Genomic DNA, 19,375 nt, shown 5'->3' with positions numbered 1-19,375 from the left:
CTTTCATCAGTTCTTTGACCTCCCTCTGACATTCAACCACTGTATCACAGGTATTGCTACAATACTGAACATTTTTCTTAAGCGCTTTGAATTCAGCAAGAACTTCCTTTCTGAAATTTATCAACTCTTGTCGTGAACTGTCGAGGTCATCTGTATCCTCACACTTTACCTTCGGAGGCGGAAATTCTTAAAAGGGAAGCTGTTAACACACCTGAAAACTGATAACACGCACTAAAATAAGCAATGACCAGTACAACAGCTGTGTTCGGCAGCAATGCAAAAGAAAATAGGCGTGAAAAACACGTACAGGAAACTTTGCTTACCTGCAAACAGCAGGAAAGTCAATACGCGTGACCGTGTTGCACCACTTCCAAGCTCGGCCTGTTCATCGTAGAATTTGTCTAGGGATGAAATACATCAAAGATAACTAACTGCATTTCCATTGCCAAAGATGCTGCAAACGAAATCTTGAGCACTATGCACTGTCAAGACATGTGAAACATGTATTTTTGCATAAAGGAATATGTTAGTATGCCCAAAAAATCGTGCCAGAAATAACTGATATCAATGCTTCCACCTTTTTTGTCTATTTAAAAGAAAATATCACACGAAATGTGGAATATATTAGTTCGAAACCAGCAAAGGAGTGCATGCCGCTCATATGAAAAACGTCAAGCCATGAAATGAACAAGTTGAGGACAAATACTTTAATGAAATTTTGTAATTCAAGAACCTTCTTTACATTTTTTTACATATGCAACGGCCAGGGAAAAATCTCAATAGCCCTGTCCTTCGTTCCAATGTATTGTGCAGGAGCAGCTGTCAGCGGTCGTGTATTTTGAGTACATAATTGCACCAAAATTATAGTCGCAACGGAGAGCATATATAAAAAGCAGAAGCTCTGCAACATATACATTAGAAATGTGAAGATGCATTGGAATATACAAATGCGAAGATACAGTTTGATAAAGGGCAAAAAAGCGTTACTGAAAACAAAGTTCTTTGCATGTATACACAAAAGCTCGCAGCAAGATATTTATATATACGTATCAGTCTCCAATAAATCTACGTATCCAAACAAGTCACTGTATATAATGCATCAAACAAGGGAAATAAGCATGTTGCGCAATCACAGAATCCTGAGCCCCCCTCCCCTCCCCATTCCTCCATTTTCCCCGATGCATCTCGTGCAATGAAAGGCGGTGCACTTCTTCCCCGCTTTTCTCCCTTGTGCACAGAAGACTGATCCACCATCGTCGGCTCACCTATCTCCCCTCCCCCTACGCTTTCACTCGCATGTACAGTTTGCAGCGCGTGGTGATGACGTTATCACCCTTCAGGTTTTATCAATAAGCGCTAAAAGGTGCACCGACCAAGATAACTGAAATTTTAATGATGTTTTGGTTCGCCATATAAGAGCTTTGTCCACAATGAAACCGATAACAGAGATACAACGTATTTAAGTACGTTTCAGTACGTGACGCAAGCAGCGAGTGTACACTGTCAGAAGTGTCCCGTCATGCCTATTCAGCGTGCGCTGTAGTCTGTATGTGCAAGGATTCTCGATGCAGGCGTGCGCAGACTTCTTTTCCTTAGCCAGCACACGTGCACTTGCCCAGTAAACATTGTGGCCTGTAGATTCCATATGTTCAGCTAGGGCACTCGAGGCCACATGCCATTTCTTGACGTCATACTAGTGCTGTTTCACACGTTTCTTGAAGTAACCTGTCTGGCCAATATACTTGTAATCACAGTTCTCGCACGTTATGGCGTAGACAACACCTAGGAAATTTCATTGTGGCAATTTGTCTTTCATGTTTACTAAAACGTTCCTTTGTTCGCAGGTTGGGACATGCGCAATTTTGACGTCGTACCTATGCATTATACGTGTGATAGTCTCACTTGTGTCAGGGACATATGAAATTGCAGTTCACTTCTTCGGAGACAACGTAGAGCGATGTCTTTCTGGGAGTGACCCTCCTTTCTTTGCCAAGGAGAAAAAGGACGGAGGTTAGCCACAGGTTCTTAAGTCTGCACAGATACTCCCAATATCACGCGTGCAGTCCTCCTGTCTTGTGCAAATGATTTTCGCTCGCTGGAACAGCGTAGCAGAAACAGAACTTCTGTGTGAAAGCGGATGTACTGACTTGAAATGCAGGTACCGGCCTGTACGCGTGAGCTTCCTGTAGACGTTGAAAGGAAGACCAGAGTCACCGCGCTTGACAATAACGTCAACAAATGGTAGACAACCGTATACTTCTTGCTCGACAGTAAACTGAATCGCCTGTTCCACGCTGTTAAGATGAGCAGTGAAGCCAGCGAGAGTATCCTTGTGAATTACGCAGAAGAAATCATCTTCATATCCCAAGAAAACCTTTGGAGAAGGGGTAAAAGATGGAAATGCCCGACGTCCTCCATGACCAGATTCGCAGCAGAAACTGATATAGATGCACCCATGGCCGTAGCATGCGTTTGCAGGTAAAAATTCTGTTGTAAGACGAAGTATATAATCGACAAACAGAACTTAAAGAGACGGGACAGGTCTGAAATGTCAATTGGAGACCTATCGGGCAGTGACCCATCAACTTCGAGGGCGGCAGTGCAAACCTTTAGAGCCAGTTCTACTAGAACGCTTGTGAATAGTGACTTAACTTGAAGTGAGACCATGACGTCATCATGAGCAGAAACAACATGCCGTACCTGTTCAATAATGTCGCCAGAATGGCCTACTTGAACGCCGCTTTTTCCAACGAGTGGCGACATGATCCGGTGTAAGGAACCAAAAAGCTTGTGCAGAGGTGAGTGAGTGTATTTGACAATGGGCCGCATGAGAACACCTTGCTTGTTTTTCTTTGGTAGGCCATGAAGTGCAGGAGCTTATCCATTGGGACAAAGTAGCTGGTAATAGCGTGACTTATGCTGGGGCGGGGCCAAATGAAAGTCGTCAGCTAGAAGCTTATGAAAGTTCCTTTGCAGTTTTCCTGTTGGATCGTGCGTCAGGCGACTATAGGTATTGGTGTCGCTAACCAGTGCCAGCATTTTCTTGGTGTAGTCACCACTATCAAGCAAAACAGCTGCGCTTCCTTTGTCAGCCGGAAGAATTACGATGTCAGGATTACTCCGAAGCCAGTCGATAGCCTCATGTTCCTCTAGAGACAGCGCGGAGTTTGAAGAAGGGTTTGGAGCCTAGAAGGCACATTAACAACACGCGTGCGACCTTCGTCACGTTTATTGTCATCGATTTGACTTAGAGCCTTTATCAAGAACACAAATCAGCTACTTCGTATCTCGTGTGGGCCCTGTTCTGAAGTTTAGACCAAGGCTCAGAACAGAGTTCCCCTTTGTCAGGTTTATAGGAAGAAAGATTGTGTACAGCCTCTCTTGGTAAACTTCAGGACATACTGTTTCATGATGGTCGCAGCCTTTCCAGCTTGGCGTGGTGCATGACGTCATTATTTTGTGTTCTCACGCTTGTTTGAAAGTTAGCGTGTAGCTGAATTGAAGCAAATTCGGCAGGGCACAGGAACTCTAGTCAGTGACGGGCATAGAAGGTATCATTTTCCAGCATATGAATCTTAGCATTGCACTCCTATATTCTTGCTTGTATTAGTAGTCGTCGTTCAGCCCTTGAAATCACGCAGTCTTTTCGCGTTTATTAAATATGTATTTTTCCGGCCACACGAGCGTCCGTCAAACTTTCGATTTCAGCTCTTGGAGTTTACTCGTAACATGACAGTGACGACAGGAATGCGCCTGAAGTGTCCATATAATTGCTATCGCAGTATTATAATAAGAGTATCAGAGTCCCATAGCCCATCACTTTCCGGAAAAGAAGTAACAGAATCGAACTTTCACCCTGCAACAATTCGCTGCGCCGCAACAATGTCTTTCTTTCTTTTTGTGGGGCGGGGGCACTGAACTGAAAAAAACTCTCAAAGGAAAACATGTTGGCCACAATCAAATGCCTACTTTAGGCACCTAATGTGGTTACCAAAGGAATATCGAAGAAATTGAGAGACGCTTGGTCCACAGAGAGCCATACGCATACTGCTCGGTATCCTACACCGACGAGGCAAAAGACGTTCTGGAGAGGTTGCAATAAAATCAAAGTGAAGGTGAGGTGAAGTGAAGCAGCAGAAAGCGATCATCAGATCGGATACACTCGGCATCAGAATAGTAACATACCTGCATGAAGAACAAGTAGTGATTAAACATGGTGCCGGTGCCGCTGCAGTCTAGCCCACTGAAGAGTCGATCCACGCGCTGAACATTTATACACCGTCGGCTGTTGACGTCACAGACCAAGAGTTGTCGATGATTGGCTGATCAAAGGACAGGGCATCGGGGTGACTGGCATGCTGTAGCTTGAAGAGGGACGTGCCGAGACAATCGCATATGGAAGCGATAGAGCAGTTCCTGGGCAAGCACTCGGTGACATCCACATGCTCGACCACAAAGGGAGCCAAGTCAGCCGAAGCAGTTCCAAGCCATGTGATGCCGCAAAGAGGGGGTACAGCAAGGAAGCCGAAGAACTGCATGAAGAACAAGCAGCGATTAAACATGGTGCCGGTGGCGCTGCAGCCTAGCCCACTCTAGTCGTCACAGGCCGCTGTGCCGCTCGCTGCTCTTGCATGTATTCCGCAAGCAGCTCTTCTATTTTGGCAAAGCGGCCCTGCTTCGGTCTACTGAAACCCTTCCTTGTTACTTTGCTGGCGAAAATATTCTCCTTCTGTTTGCGCCAGTCCAGCGCGCAAGTTTCGGGAACTCCGAACACCTGTGATGCGGCCCGACTTCCGTCTGTCTCCATGTACATGATAACATTGCTTTTAATTGCGGCATCATGGTGGACTCGACGTGTCTTCGCAGTCGGCGCTTCCATGCTGATTGAATAAACGCAGAAAACGAGAAGATAGCCGGTAGACTAGCTTACACCAGTGCCTGGTTATACGTACAACATCGAGGTATGCACATGGAGGAAGCTATGGCAGCTAGGCTGGAAACGCGTACGAGGCGGCCATTTTTCGAATGCCGATGGCGATATGGTAACACAGATTTAGGGTCGTACTCAATTCTAACGTGCATGCAATTTTTTGACCCATTTTATCGGGGAAAAAGTGCACGTTAGATTCGAGTAAATACGGTATGTGCCCCCCCCCCCTCCTCCTTTTTTTGTGCTGCTTCGCTGATCGTACATGTCTGTACGTTCCCATTCTCTCTGTCCGTTTTCAATCTTTTTTTTTTCTTTCTTTTCTCCCCCCCCCTTTTCTTTGTGTATTGCTTCGCTGATCTTTATGTCTTAGAAACTAGCCCAATCGTCAGTCTTAATCTATTTCACATTGTTTGTTGCAACGAGACTCGAAGATGCACGTGCAAGGCCGATTCTGACACCGAGAGTAAACACATCGCTGCGTTGGGGTTCACGGTTGATGCAGAGCACACAGAGTCGTGTACCAGGAACAACCAGAGCTAAGAAGCGTGAGGAAGGCAAATACACTTTAAAGGAAAAAGGCTGAGCAGTTGAGAGAACGGCCAAATGATGACTACAAATCCGCATGTTCATCTTCACTGTCCAAGCTCTGGAGCAGTCACAACTGTGCAGGCGAAGACACAATATATATGGAACATCAATCTTTTGCGAGTGAATGGCTGCTTTATTTATGTTATCACAACTAGACAAAAGCAAAACATGTTGAAAACGTATGTACTATGTCCTGCAGACTGCGCATATCGAAGCTTTCCACCATTCTATCCTGTTAGTCACAATGAAAACTGACGGAATTCATGGTTCCACCAGCTTCTGTCATGTATTTGGTGTTTATGCAAGCAAAAGTGCAGCATATTTGTTCGGATTTGGTTCCACGTGGCATTTCGGCAACATAAAACAGGAGGGTGTACGGAACATAATCAACCAACCTACGAGGTGATCATTTTTAAGTTTTACAGAAGTTTTAAAAATTACCTGTGGCAGGTAGCATAATTGTCCTTGAGCTGGATTGCTTGTAGCAGTGTACATTACTCGCACAACAAATTGAAATGTTTAACTGAATAATTAAGAAAGAATGTACTAATTATCTTTGTAATTAATGACTTACAAACTTTTACTTAATTACTTAGCTACATATTGCGATTTACAAATTGTAGCCAGTGAGTTTGCATGGCATATCCACTTAGAACAAATTTCGAGGATGGTGCAAGTTTTACCAAACTAGCGGTAAAAATTTACTGTTGTTCCACTTACTTTTTAAGGAAAATGCTCTTTTATGCATAGGAGCACAAAAGTAGCTGGGACACTCATGTATTTCATCACACACTTTGGGAAATATCTCGAAACTGATGTCATCCTGAAAATTCATTACAAGTTGCCTTGCAAACTCACCGGCTACAATTTTTAAATGGCAATATGTGCTTTAACATAATTAAAAACAGGATTAGTGTCCTTGTAAATTAGTCGATTATGCATTTAGATTTCTCTTCTGAGTAATGTCTTCCGCTTCAAGTAATTCAGTTCAAGGACTACGATTACGCTATCTGCCACAGGCAATTTTTGAAAATTCTGTAAAACTTAAAATTGGTCATACCATATAGCTGGTGGCTATGCCTGTTGTGCCTGGCCATCACATGCCATTACATTCGTGGTGCCGCCGCATGAAGGCGCCACTTTCCAAAAACATCCCGTGCATGGATGCTGCCTATACTCGCGTCATAGAACACGCAACGTTATGCTCAAGAATAGAGCCATGGCCGCATGAAATAAAAGTAGAGGGGGAACGTTGTCGCCTGAGTGTAGTGTAGGGTTTAACCATTTGTAGCTCTTTTAGTATAGTGCGCTGACATGAAATTTTTGTCAAAGCTTTCCATGAAAGATGCTCTGTTATATAGGCGATACTCTTAGGTACGCCAAAAATCTTTTCAGGGACCTCTTCAATCGCTGCTGTTTTAAAATTCTTGCAGTAGAGCACTCCTTGGATACTGCTTTTTGACTTCTACTGCAGAACCAAAATTTGCAGTGGGGCATAGTGAGCAGTCCTTTAAAGTGTAATCAGCATATCCAAATTTATAATTTTTATTAGTGTCTCTTAAGGAAAGTATAATTTATATTACTGTGGTCAAATCTTCTAGGCATGTGACTTGGTGACAGCCTTACTTCTGGCAGTTGGTGCAAAGAAGTGTGTCTTATATATGGTAAGTGCATTTTTCTTTAAGCAGACAACCTTGTTAATTATTTTTGTGTGTGGTTAATTTTGGTATTATCTTTAAGTGTTGATAAACAGTCAGCTTCAAATACAAAACAAATATTATACACTAACTATTCATATTTATATGCAGAAATTAACTATTCGGAATTTTCTAATATCGACATTAACCAAATATTTCGCAACAAGCTACAGTTAAAGTATTGTTACTGTTCCCTGTCTGCTAAACAAAGCATTGAAATTTATTATAAGAGAAGGGATAAATGTTTTCGAAGCAATGCAGACACAATGAATAATGCAAGTTTTTTTGGGGGTTTCGTGACAGAAGCCTACGCAACTAATTCTGAGTTTTGCTTGTATTTTGTCATTTAGGTCTTTTTGGCAGTGTAGACATGTAACATTTCTACATTTTAAGCTACGACCAGAGATGTTTTGCTTGCCATGGGCTCTTTTACATTCGTATGCAGCACACAAGTCATCCAGTAGGTTGTTGGTTTTTTTGTCCCACTATGTCTTACCTACTTTCGGTGACCATTTATTTATTGTTTTTTGGAAACCTCCAGAGTTTTAGCAGAGTGTTGTTTGTAGCCCCACTCCGCTCGCATTTCACACATACCGGTGGCTTGGGGGCTCCTATATAAATCCATTGGAAAGGAGAAATCATTTTTCTCGGCAACCACTGCACCAAATTTGATGAGGTTTGTTGCATTTAAAAGAAAAAGTTAGTCTAGTGACTGTTGGTAGTGAATTTGGAATTTAGGCCATCAATTTTTGAATATAGTTGAAAACCAGAAATTTTCAGGAAACGAAACTATGAAGTTTACAATTCTGTAACTCAGCAACAAAACATGATATGACAATTCTGTAAATTGTATATATTAGTGCATCCAATGCGCACAAGATTGATGTGTTATATATGGCTCTCAAATAGACCATTAATATGTGAGAGGACTTTTGCAAAACCCTTGCAAACAGTGTAACAAATTCATGTAAAATGTAAATTGATAAATCATATTTGACTGCTTTGGATGCTCTAAGGGATGCAGTTTACAGAACTGCACTATCTGTTCTTATTGGAGAGCTGCAAATTTGTAAACATTGGGCTTCCATTTTTTTCAAACTTACCAATTTTTGAAAGCTCTTTTTAGAAATTTTGGGTCCTAAATGAAAGTTCTGCTTCCAACAGTCACTAGAATTTAACATTCTCTCTCAAATGCAACTAATTTCACTGAAATGAGCCCAGTGTTTATCTCGGGAAGCGTATATGCATTTTACATGTATTTGAATAGGCGGAATCGAAGTTGGGCCTGAGCTAAAGCTCCCTCTGAACAAACGAGTCTCCCAAAGATGCCAGCTATGCACTCTCAGCTTGCCTGTAAAATGACTAGTAAACCAAGTAGATGCACTCTCATGATCTGCTCAATCCATTTCATAGCACAATGTGAGCAGTGTTTTACGTTCCCCTGCTGATGTGAGCGTTGTGTGCACACACATTAGCATTCCCTCTTGCATTCCGCCAAGCCGTTGTGTGCACATTGTTAGGATACATTGGGCTGAATAGAGTGAACTGTAACTGCTCTTATAGAACTGTCTGTTCTTGGAAAGGTTGTGTGCAACAAGGCTTTAAAGATGCCCTCTGTCCCCGATATTTAGCTCTTTCTTGCACTAGTCGGTGCAAGCGTGGTACCTAACTTTAGTGAAATAAATATTCCTTCTGTAGATATATGCATCTGCATTTGACTATTTTGTATTCGATACCTACTATTGGTATTTGGTTCAAATCTGAAGAAGTTGATATTCACCCACCGCTAATAATCTTGTTTGCATTATATTCTGTATATGAGTGTGTAAGTAATGACTGTCTTATTGCAGGGGTTGTTTTCCAACTGGTACAAAGTAAAGGTTTTGTGTATATGCTCTGAACATTAATTTCTTTTTTTCTTTCTATAACATTTAATAGCTGTTCATTAGATGGTTTTGGGATTCCCTTTGTATATATGCATGACTAGTTTTGAGGTGTGCGTTGTCTTTAGGGGTGCACAGAAGTCAGTATCAAATTACAGGTGCACTCTGCCAGCAAAATCATTTGCCATATTTCTAGTGCTTTTCTTTTTTAGATAGAGGGGGGGGGGGTGCAGCTCTGTATCATAGTATACATGTTGTAAGCCCTTTACTATTAGTTTCCAACATATTTGCACAGGATTGAGCATGTTTTGCATGAGTATGCACAGAATTGTATACAGTTTTGCAGGATTGGTAAGTAAAACAGCTATATTTATTATGTGTAGAACAAGTCTAGATTTTTCTACTCTTTCTCAGTTTGCCTTGGCTTTTGATTTTAAAGGTGGAACAGGAGGCCCAGGCCAAGAAAGCAAAGAGTTCTAGGAATATTACACTCACCATGAATTCAGCAGGTGCAGTCCCAAAACTTGTGTTGGCAGTGTAAGTGCACCATGGCATCACTGAACCTCTGCATTAAGAAACTAGCTGTTTTATGAAGCTAGCTGACATATGATTTTGTTTGCAGGTATCTGCTATCTCCGTACAGCCTACTAAATTGCATTGGCATGGCAACAACACTGTTTTCCAACCTTCTTGTGGCTTTATTTTTTGCCAGTTTTGTTCATGGTGAGTGCTTTAAACGGGCTGTTTTGGAGGTATAGAGTGCTAATTTCCTTGAATCCTCATATCTGCCGAGCAATTAATGTTATTATTAAAGTATTCATGGGTATCCTCATGGGATATTTAGTTCAACCTTCCTGCTGTAAAATAGCTGTTGACTGTACCAGGTGGTTTCACATACTAACATGAACAAAGCATTAAGGGGACACTAAAGGCAAATATTTGTTAAGTCAGTGCACATTGTTAAAATACCCTTCCAGAAAAACTTGCAGCATTTGTTTCCCACTACTAAACAACTTAGTTGAAAAGAAAATCACAAGTGAAGGGGCCACACAATCCAAATCGCTTGCGACAAGCGAGGCAGTGTGACACAGTGCACATTATCACCATCATTTGCCATTGTTCTTGAGCAAAGCAGTGGCTGAGAGCTGACGCTGCACTTTTTGCATGAAATGCAAAGGGTTGGCTGGAAACTGAGCCAAGACAGTGTGGTTAGTTGTGTTGAGAAGACCAAAACAAAGCATGCACCTATCATGAACTCAACTTGCCAATCATTTTTTAAAGATAGATGAATCACCGTGATTCTTGTTGATGTGCCTGATAATGATACTTTGGCTTGTGGTTGTCATAAATTATGGGACAAAAAGTTAAAGAAAACAATGTAAGACAATGCAGTCTTCAGTCTTTAGAAGCATTTTTGAGCGCTGCTCGAAGATGCACAGATGCACAATCATATAGGGATGTTTTATATTTCCTTTAGCTTCCCTCCCCTCCCCCCTCCAAAGAGAGAGAAAAAACACATTAAAACGGTAACAACTGAGAACCTGGGAAAAACTTATTCATTTAATGTTCCCGAGCACACTCTCCAACTTGAGACAACTGCACTTGTCTCAAGCTTCTGAAGGTTACATGAACAGCATAGTAATGCTGCTAGTTGATGTAATTAAGGGAGGAAAGACTAAAAAATTTGCACATGTGCACATATGCGCACATTCCACGCACATGTGCACCCCCGCTAGGGTCTCTGCATCTGTGTCAGCAGGCGTTTGGTGTGTTGCAACACCATGGAGCTGAGCACATGGGGGTTGGACCCTCCAGTGTGTAGCTGTGCACGGCTTAGCCGTGCCCAAGGGAAAGAGGGATCCTGAGGGTTGAGCTGATGCCATGTGTTTGGACCTTTATGGCCTCTCGGCAAAGGCAACACACATCTTTGGCCTCCACTTCATGAAGTTGCCATCCCTGGACTGACGCACCCGAAGGAAATCGGTAGTTGCCTTTTCCTGTCCCCCCTCTCCAACCCTTTTCTTACTCTCTTAATTTTACATTTTTCCTGTCTTCTATTTGCATCTCCTCGCTTCCATATTTCCAGGTGGTAAGGATTAACCATGTGTGTCATTACCACCCTTGGTTGTACATATTGAGTTATAGAAGAGTTGTTGAACTAGCGTGCACAGAACATAGTCCTGTAGCATCCCCTTGTTGGGCTCCTAGGTGGGTGGCTCGCATCTCTGCTGAACACATGCATATATCTATGGCAGAACAATGTCTTCTATTTTCCAGTCGTACTCGAAAGAAAGGTGCACTGGTGATCAGAGGCGTAGCCAGTGGGGGGGGGGCTTACGGGGCTTCGCCCCCCCCCCCCCACCCGAAATTTTTTCGTGCTGTCAATGCACCGCCGACCAAAGCAACCCCTGGCACCGGAAATCATTCTGGATTTTGTCTAGAATGTCTTTTTCACGCCCGAAAAGACATTTCACTGCGAACATTGCGAACTCAGGCTGGATTTCGCGCCAAGGCCCATGTACCGGGAGTCACATAATTCATGAAGATCGCGGTTGTCGGCTCTTGTGTGCGCAATGGATGCCCAAGATTTTGAACCACCACCAGAAGGCGGAGCAGTTCGGCGCTGCCTTGACTCATCTGATCCGGTAACAAATGAGGGTGACGACTTCTTGTCTGCAATTGTGATTGGGGACAAATCATGGTGCCACTACTACGAGCCTGAAACACGACGGCAAAGCTTACAGTGGAAACATTCGAATTTACCACGCCCCAAAGAAAGCAAAGGCCGTCGTTTCCACCGAAAAGGTGTTGTTTACTTTTTTTTTCGAATGTCAGGGACCATTACTGATAGAATTTGCTAAATCTTGAGAGGCTAACAATTGTTTCCAACATTGTGCAATGCCGGAACGGCTGCGTGTCGCAATCAAGAACAAACGGCGTGGAAAATTGACGAAGGGGTCATCTTGCTCATCGACGATGGCCGTCCCCACATCTCTGATATGGTTAATACGAAACCGGCAAAGTTCAAGTTGGAAGCGCTGCAGCATCCGCCATAAAGCTCAGACCTGTCGCCTTGCAACTTCCACATTATGGGGCAAGCGAAAAAACAGCTCAAGGGAACCAGATTCGTGTCGGACGATGATGTGAAAGAGTCAGTTGCAGACTTTTTGAAGCAGCAACCCAAGGAGTTTTACGAGACGGAAATCACGTGACTCGTTAGTCAATGGGACAAATGTCAAAATGCTCATGGAGACTACTTTTAAATGAAGTACCCCGCTTGTCATATATTTGCATTGGCTCACTTTCATTTGACTTGCCCTCGTATATTTTTCAGATCTCCTGCTTTTTATACGTGCTCTTTGTTGCAACTATAATTTCGGTGCAATTACTCACAATACCCGACTGGTGACAGCTACTCCTGCGTAATACATTGTAACAAATGACAACGTCATTGAGATTTTTCACTGGTTGTTGCATATGTACAAGAATGTAAACAAGCGGTTCTTGAACGACAGTTTCAATAACATATTTGTCCTCAACTTGTTCATTTCATGGCCTTTACGTTTTTCATATCAGCTGCATGCACTGCTTTGCTGGTTTCAAACTGATATAGTTCTAAAGTTCATGTGATATTTTCTTTACTTACTAAGTAGACAAAAAAATGGAAGCATTGATATCAGTTATCTTGGGCACAATTTTTGGCACATATGAGTATATTCTTTTATGAAAAAATACATATTTTGCTTTTTTTGACATTGCGTAGCGTTCAAGAATTCGTTTGCAGCATCTTTGGCAATGGCAGTGCAGTTATTCATGTATTTGATCCCTTGACAAATTGTTTAAGAGGAAGCTTTAGCTTGGGCCCAACTCCGACGCGGCCTATTCAGATACATGAAAAACGCAGAAACGCTTTTCTGAGATAACCCCTGGATCGCTTTTAATGAAAGTTGTTGCATTTGAGAAAGTTAAGTTCTAGTGTCTCTTGCAAGTGGAATTTCAATTTAGGGCCTGAACCTTGTTTAAAATATGTTGAAAAAATCGAAAGTTCGAAAAAAAAAATAGAAGCACGACGTTTACAATCTAATAGCTCTGCATCAAGAACTGATATCGCGGCTCTGTAAATGGCATATATTATAACAGTCAGAGCAGACAAACTTGGTGTGTAAATTTGTATCTTACATGAATTGGTTACGTTGTGTACAAGTGTTCTACAAAAGCCATATTTCCATATTACTTAATTTTTTTGAGATTCAAGTGTACCAAATCAATTTTGTCTGCTCTAGATGTACTATTAGGTGCTATTCACAGAATTGTGATATTTTTCATTCTTGAGTTAGAGTTCTAAACTTGATAGTTTCGTTTGCTGAAAATGTGCGATTTTGGCCAATCTTCAATAAAAAATTGACAACCTAAATGAAAAATTCGAAACCAGCCATCACTAGAATTCAAGTTTTTCTTTTAAATGCAACAAACCTCATCAAATTTGGTGCAGTGGTTGCAGAGAAAAACGAATTCCCCTTTTACATGTATTTAGATAGGAGCACTTGAGCTAAAGCTTCCTCTTAAGGAGGAGGCCGAGCTGCAACTTTAACCCCCCCCCCCCCCCCCCAACGAAATTTCTGGCTATGCCACTGCCGATGATGTCTTTCAGTTCTTTGGCAATCAAAAAGTAACCTTTCCCAAATTCTATGCAGTGAACACCAAGACAAAAAAGACAGTGAGGATGATTTCACCTTTTTTTTTTGTAGCAAAATTTCTGGCAGATGCTCTAGGGCAAGGGTGTAAAGCCATGAAGATGGCCGGTGATGACCTTCTGTTGGAACTACATGATAAAAAACTGAATGAAAAGCTATCCAACCTAGCTTCACTTACGGATGTGCTGGTGATCCTATTTCAACACCGCACAATGAACACTGTTCAAGGTGTCTTTTCAGACGATGACTTTATTCAACTGACTGAGGCAGGGCTTCTAGAAAGATGGAGAGACGAGAGCGTGATTAATGGCCAACAAATAAAAATGAGAGAAAGGAAATTCCAACCAATTATCCCATAACAACATTCAGATCCAGTGTTCTGCCCGAAACCATTGAGGCAGGATACGTAACGATACCCATCAGGCCGTACATCCTGAACTCTCAAAGGTGCTTCAAAATATCAATGATATGACCACAGTTCACAAAGCTGCCGAGGCTGCCAAACCTGTGTGAGGTTTGGAGACCATCACACCTTTGACAGCTGCGATGGCACATTACTTTGTGCTAATTGCAACAGTGACCATGCAGCTTACTCCCAATCTTGTCCTGCATGGAAAAGCAACCTGGTGTTCCTTCCCGAGTCTTTACACTGAGCAGCATGTCTTGGGCCCTTTCCTCAGCTTTTCTAGCATTTCCGAAACATTTGCAGGCAGAGAAAGAAAGTTCTTAGCTGCAGAGCATATGAAAAAATGTGCACGTGCATAGAAAGCGGCAGGAGTAGACGAAAAGAATAGCAACCGAAGCGATAAGAGCGAGAGTGCCACCCATTGGCGTAACAAATAAAGTGACTAACTAGAGATATAAGATGCCGAAAAGAAAAATAGCCAAAAGCACATTTTATTTCTACAGACAATTGCATCACTTCACTTTATTGTTACGTAAGCTGAAAATATTGTTACGCTAAGGACGAGTCAGTAAGACTAGCAACTATTTACAGGTTATATTTGCAACAGCGGTTGCAACGCTGACCGGTTAGAATCACAGCGCGAGCGCAGTTCGTTCTTCCTCCTCTTTTCTAGAGTGATGGCGCCCACGCGCCTCGTTCAAACAATGTAAGCTCCATGTAATAATGGAGCTCCATGTAATAAAATCGCATTGATACAAGAAAATCGGCGACACCTGTGGTGCAGCTTGTAGGAAGCGCTCTGGTGATGGCATAGCACGTGGCGTAATCCGTGGCCACAGCAATCCACCTGTTCCCAGAGGTAGAAAAAGGAAAAGGGCCAAGTAAGTCCAAACCAAACCGAAAGAATGGTTCCGCGGGAATGTCGAGTGGTTGAAGGTAGCCTGCAGGGAGCATCGATGGTGTCTTGCGTCGCTGGCATTTCTCACACGCAGATTCATATCTTCAAGCGGAGCGAGCAAGCCCTGGCCAAAAGAAGCGTCGGCACATCCAGTCGTAGGTACGTGACACACCCAGGTGACCGGCAGTGGGGAGGTCGTGAAGTTCGTGAAGAAAAGCCGAGCAAAGGTGTTTAGGGGTCACAAGGAGTAATGCAGGGCCATCAGGGTGAACGTTGTGGTGGTAGAGTACGCCATCTTGAAGTGCGAATAAGCGAAGGTAACTGTTGGCAAGTAACGATTCCAGGCGGTCAATGATGATACGCATGGACAGGTCACAGTGTTGCTCGTCGGTGACATGGAGTAGTAGAAAAACAGAGAGAACACAGGTATCGGTGTCAGTATCAAACGTAGAGGTCGCGTCTTCGACTGGGTAGCGAGAGAGGCAATCTGCGTCCTGGTGTTGGCGTCCCGTCTTGTAAGTCACTGTGTAGGGATATTCTTGTACAGTAGAACCCCACTGTTACGTTCCTCACTGCTGCGTTTTCCTGGCTGCTACGTCGTTTTCGTCCGGTCCCGGCATAGCTTCTATAGGATCCAATGTATAAGGAACCCCGCTGTTACGTAGTAGCTGTGAAAACATTCCCGCATGATACGCGCAACTTAGCGTCCAGAACCCGCCTGGGCTAAAGCAGGCAACGCGCTCCAACCGCCATTTTGGCTTTTGACAAATTTTGGCCGGGCTTGGCTATGGAACTGGCTGCAAGAAGCTGCACGCCAGTTAGAGAGGCCGCCACTAGGTGGCCATTCGTGAAAAATGCTCTCACTATCATCACTGTGATTACGGTCACCGCATGGTTGTTGGACGGGTCGACTCACGGAGGAAGGAAACCCTTCCTCCGTGGAAACCTATGATAGGCCCTGACGTCACTCTTTGTGAAGCTAAAGTGAAGCCGGACGTTGGCGTTGCTCATGGCGTTGCTCTGCCTATCGGGCCAGCTCTCCTCCCTTGTTTACATTTCTCGCGAAACCACGCCGCGCTGCGCGCAACCGGGCTGCTCGGATGCGCGCGCTCTGCAGCAATACTAAACAATCGTTAGCATGTTAGCATGATTACGCCAAAGAGGGCAAAATTTCTTGTGGATATTCCTTCGTTCGTTGCCATTGCCGTGTGGTGACGACGAGGAGCACAAGCCGCATGATGCCGGAGAGTTGCCAAATCCTAGCTTTGGAGAAGCCGTCGCGGCTCTGGACCTCCTCCGCAGGTACGCCGCACCTCACAGCGACGCTGACAGCAATGCGGCCTTCCAGGCTATTGAGAAACGTGTGGTGATTTCTAGCGAGCGAAAGAAATGGCAAGCCATCATTCTGGACTTTTTGAAGTCCTCAGCGCACTCTGTGGAAATAAATTGTCTGTATTTGAAGCTGCACTTTTTTCATTCATTTTCGGAGCTTTCCTCACTGTTGCGTTTTCTCAGCTGTTACGTTTTTTTTTCCCGGTCCGGTGAAAAACGTATGAACAGGGTTCTACTGTAGTCAGGAAGGCCCAATGACCGAGCCGGCCAGTAGGATCCTTGAGCGATGAAAGCCAACTGAGCGCATGATGGTCTGTGATTACTGAGAAGGGCTTGCCATATAAGTATGGGTCAACTTTGAAACAGCCCAGACGAGAGCAAGACATTCGCGTTCAGTAATCGAATAGTTGCGCTCTGTAGGTGTCACGAGCCAGCTAGCGTAGGCTATAACGCGGTTGTGCATGTGTTGGCGTTGCAATAAGACGGCGCCGATCCCATAACCAATAGCATCGGTTCGGACTTCTGTAGGTACGGATGGGTCAAAGTGGGCCAAGACCGGTGGATTGGTGAGAATCGTGATAAGGCATGAAAATGCGGCAGCCTGAGGGGAACCCCATGTAAAAGGCACGTCTTTCTTCAGAAGTTCAGTGAGTGGTCGAGCGATTGCTGTGAAATCTTTCACGAACCGTCAGAAATAAGAACAGAGCCCCGCCAAACTCCGGACGTCTTGGACAGACTGAGGTACAAGAAAAGCCGTTACTGCTCGAACCTTGTCCGGGTCGGGTTGTACTCTGGAAGCATTGACTAGATGGCCTAGCACTGTAATCTGCCGGCGCCCGAAGTGGCAATTCGATGAGTTTATTTGGAGCCCAGGCTTGCGGAAGATGTCAAGGATAGCTGCTACGCGCTCAAGGTGCGTCTCAAATGTAGGAGAAAACACAAGGATGTCGTTGAGGTAATAAAGGCAAGTTGACCATTTGAAACCTTGAAGCAGAGTCTCAAACGTGGCGGGGCATTGCATAAAGCGAACGGCATAACCCTGAATTGGTAGAGGCCATCTGGAGTGACGAAAGTGGTCTTTTCTTGGTCTTGCTCATCGACGGAAATCTGCCAGTAAGATCAAAGGACGATGGACGAAAATTATTTGGCACCGTGAATACAAGAGCGTTGTCGATTCGTGGTAAAGGGTAAACGTCCTTTTTAGTAATTTGGTTTAAGTGGCGGTAATCAACGCAGAAACGCCACGTGCCATCTTTCTTTTTGACAAGCACGACCGGAGATGCCCAAGGACTCGACGAGGGCTCAACAATGCCTCTGGCAAGCATCTTTTTTACTTCCTGGTGAATAACTTGCCGCTCTGCCGTGGACACGCGATACGGTCGGCGGTGAATGGGAACAGCATCGCCAGTGCTTATTCGATGCTTAACAAGGGACGTCTGACCAAGTGGTCGATTGTCGGTGTCAAATACAGTGCAGTTCACTTATAACGATGTCGAGAAAGACGAAAACTATGATCGTTATAACCGATGATCGCTATATCTGGACTGCAGTTATTAAAAAAAAATTTTTTTATAATAAAAAGCGCGGAACATACCTTTTCTAGCGCCAATGACCGTGCCAAGGGTTAGGCATGCCGGAATAGTCAGAAATCTGCACTTGCTTTTGCAGCAGCTTCAGCTTCACAACCGCGGTGTGCATGGATTCCAGCTGCTGTGCGAACACTGGCAACAATCCTTTAGCATGCATAAAATCAATTAAGGAGTCGATCAATGACAGTGCACTTTGCCTGTACATCGAGGTCAGGGTCAAGCAGCCACTGTCAATCTCGTTGTCACTGTTGCTGCTGCCGTCGCCACCGTCGCCGTCTGTCGAGACAGCACATCTTCGGCGATCGCCTCGTCAGTGACCTCATCGCAGAACGAGGCAGCACTGTCTGCAATTGTCAAAAACTCCTTACGACGCACCACCTGCGTCACCAACGAGCTCCCAGAGCTTGGTTGCGTCGGCGGCTTCCACCGTGTTGGTCTCAGTGGGTTGGGGAAGTTCGTCCTGACGCACAAAGCCGGCCTTTTTGAAGCAATTGTGTATGGTTGACTGCTTTACTTCATACCATGCACCATAAACGAAGCGCACGGCTTTCAAAAGACTTATCTTCAGGTCAGGGGGCCCGTCTGCATGACCCGACGTGCCAGGAGCTGCGCGGTCAATGGCTAAGATTAGTCACTCCAGCACCCGCCGCCGATACAGGACTTTAAAGTTGGAGATCACGCCAGCGTCCAACGGCTGCAGGCCTGTCGTAGTATTCGGAGGCAGAAACATCAGTTTGACAGATTTTAGCTTCGGGTTAATGCTGTGTGTGCTACATCTGTCAAGTAGCAACACTACTTTTCTTCCTTGGCCTTCAATTATACTGTCGAACTCGAGCAGCCATTCTTCGAACAGGTCGCGGGTCATCCACGCCTTCTCATTGCTGCAATAGTGGACCGGGATGTGCTGATTCTTAAAGCACGTTGGCTTCTTTGATCGCCCCATCATGAAAGGCTTGAGACGATAGCTCCTGTCCATGCTAACGCACAGCAACACGGTCACCCTAAGTTTTGAGTGCTTCCCGCCGGGGCATCGATCCCCTTTTTAAGAGCGTGAGTCTTCGACGGCAACATTTGAAAAAACAGCAGTTTTGTCACAGTTATATATGTCCTTCTCCGCGTAGCGCTCTAGCACGCCGGGCAGCTTTGTCTGCAGCCACTGCTGCTTTGCCTGTGTGTCCAAAGACATCGCTTCCCCTACCACGTTTTTGTAAACGATTCCGTGCCGCTCTTTAAAGCGCTGAATCCAGCCTCCCCCAGGCTCAGAATTTGGGCGTCCCAGAAGAAAAGCGAAGTTTTTCGCTTTGGTGGTAAGTATTGGCCCACTAATAGGCACATTATGCGCGCGGGTTGTGATAAAC

General features: G+C 44.3%; 1 protein-coding gene across 1 annotated transcript in view; it reads left to right on the top strand.

The window, feature by feature from the left end:
• The window catches only part of PIG-U (phosphatidylinositol glycan anchor biosynthesis class U), a 62,387-nt gene that overhangs the window by 10,728 nt on the left and 32,284 nt on the right, over positions 1-19,375 (top strand). Inside the window, exons 4-6 of the mRNA XM_065439600.2 lie at positions 7,120-7,182; positions 9,538-9,635; positions 9,721-9,821. Coding sequence (XP_065295672.1) covers positions 7,120-7,182; positions 9,538-9,635; positions 9,721-9,821 — 262 coding nt within the window. The remainder of the gene's footprint in view (positions 1-7,119; positions 7,183-9,537; positions 9,636-9,720; positions 9,822-19,375) is intronic.

This window comes from Dermacentor albipictus, chromosome 1 (genome assembly GCF_038994185.2).
Source record: "Dermacentor albipictus isolate Rhodes 1998 colony chromosome 1, USDA_Dalb.pri_finalv2, whole genome shotgun sequence".
NCBI classification, from domain to species: Eukaryota; Metazoa; Arthropoda; class Arachnida; order Ixodida; family Ixodidae; genus Dermacentor; species Dermacentor albipictus.
The sequence above is the reverse complement of the archived record's forward strand: the minus strand, read 5'-3'. Positions and strand labels throughout refer to the sequence as shown.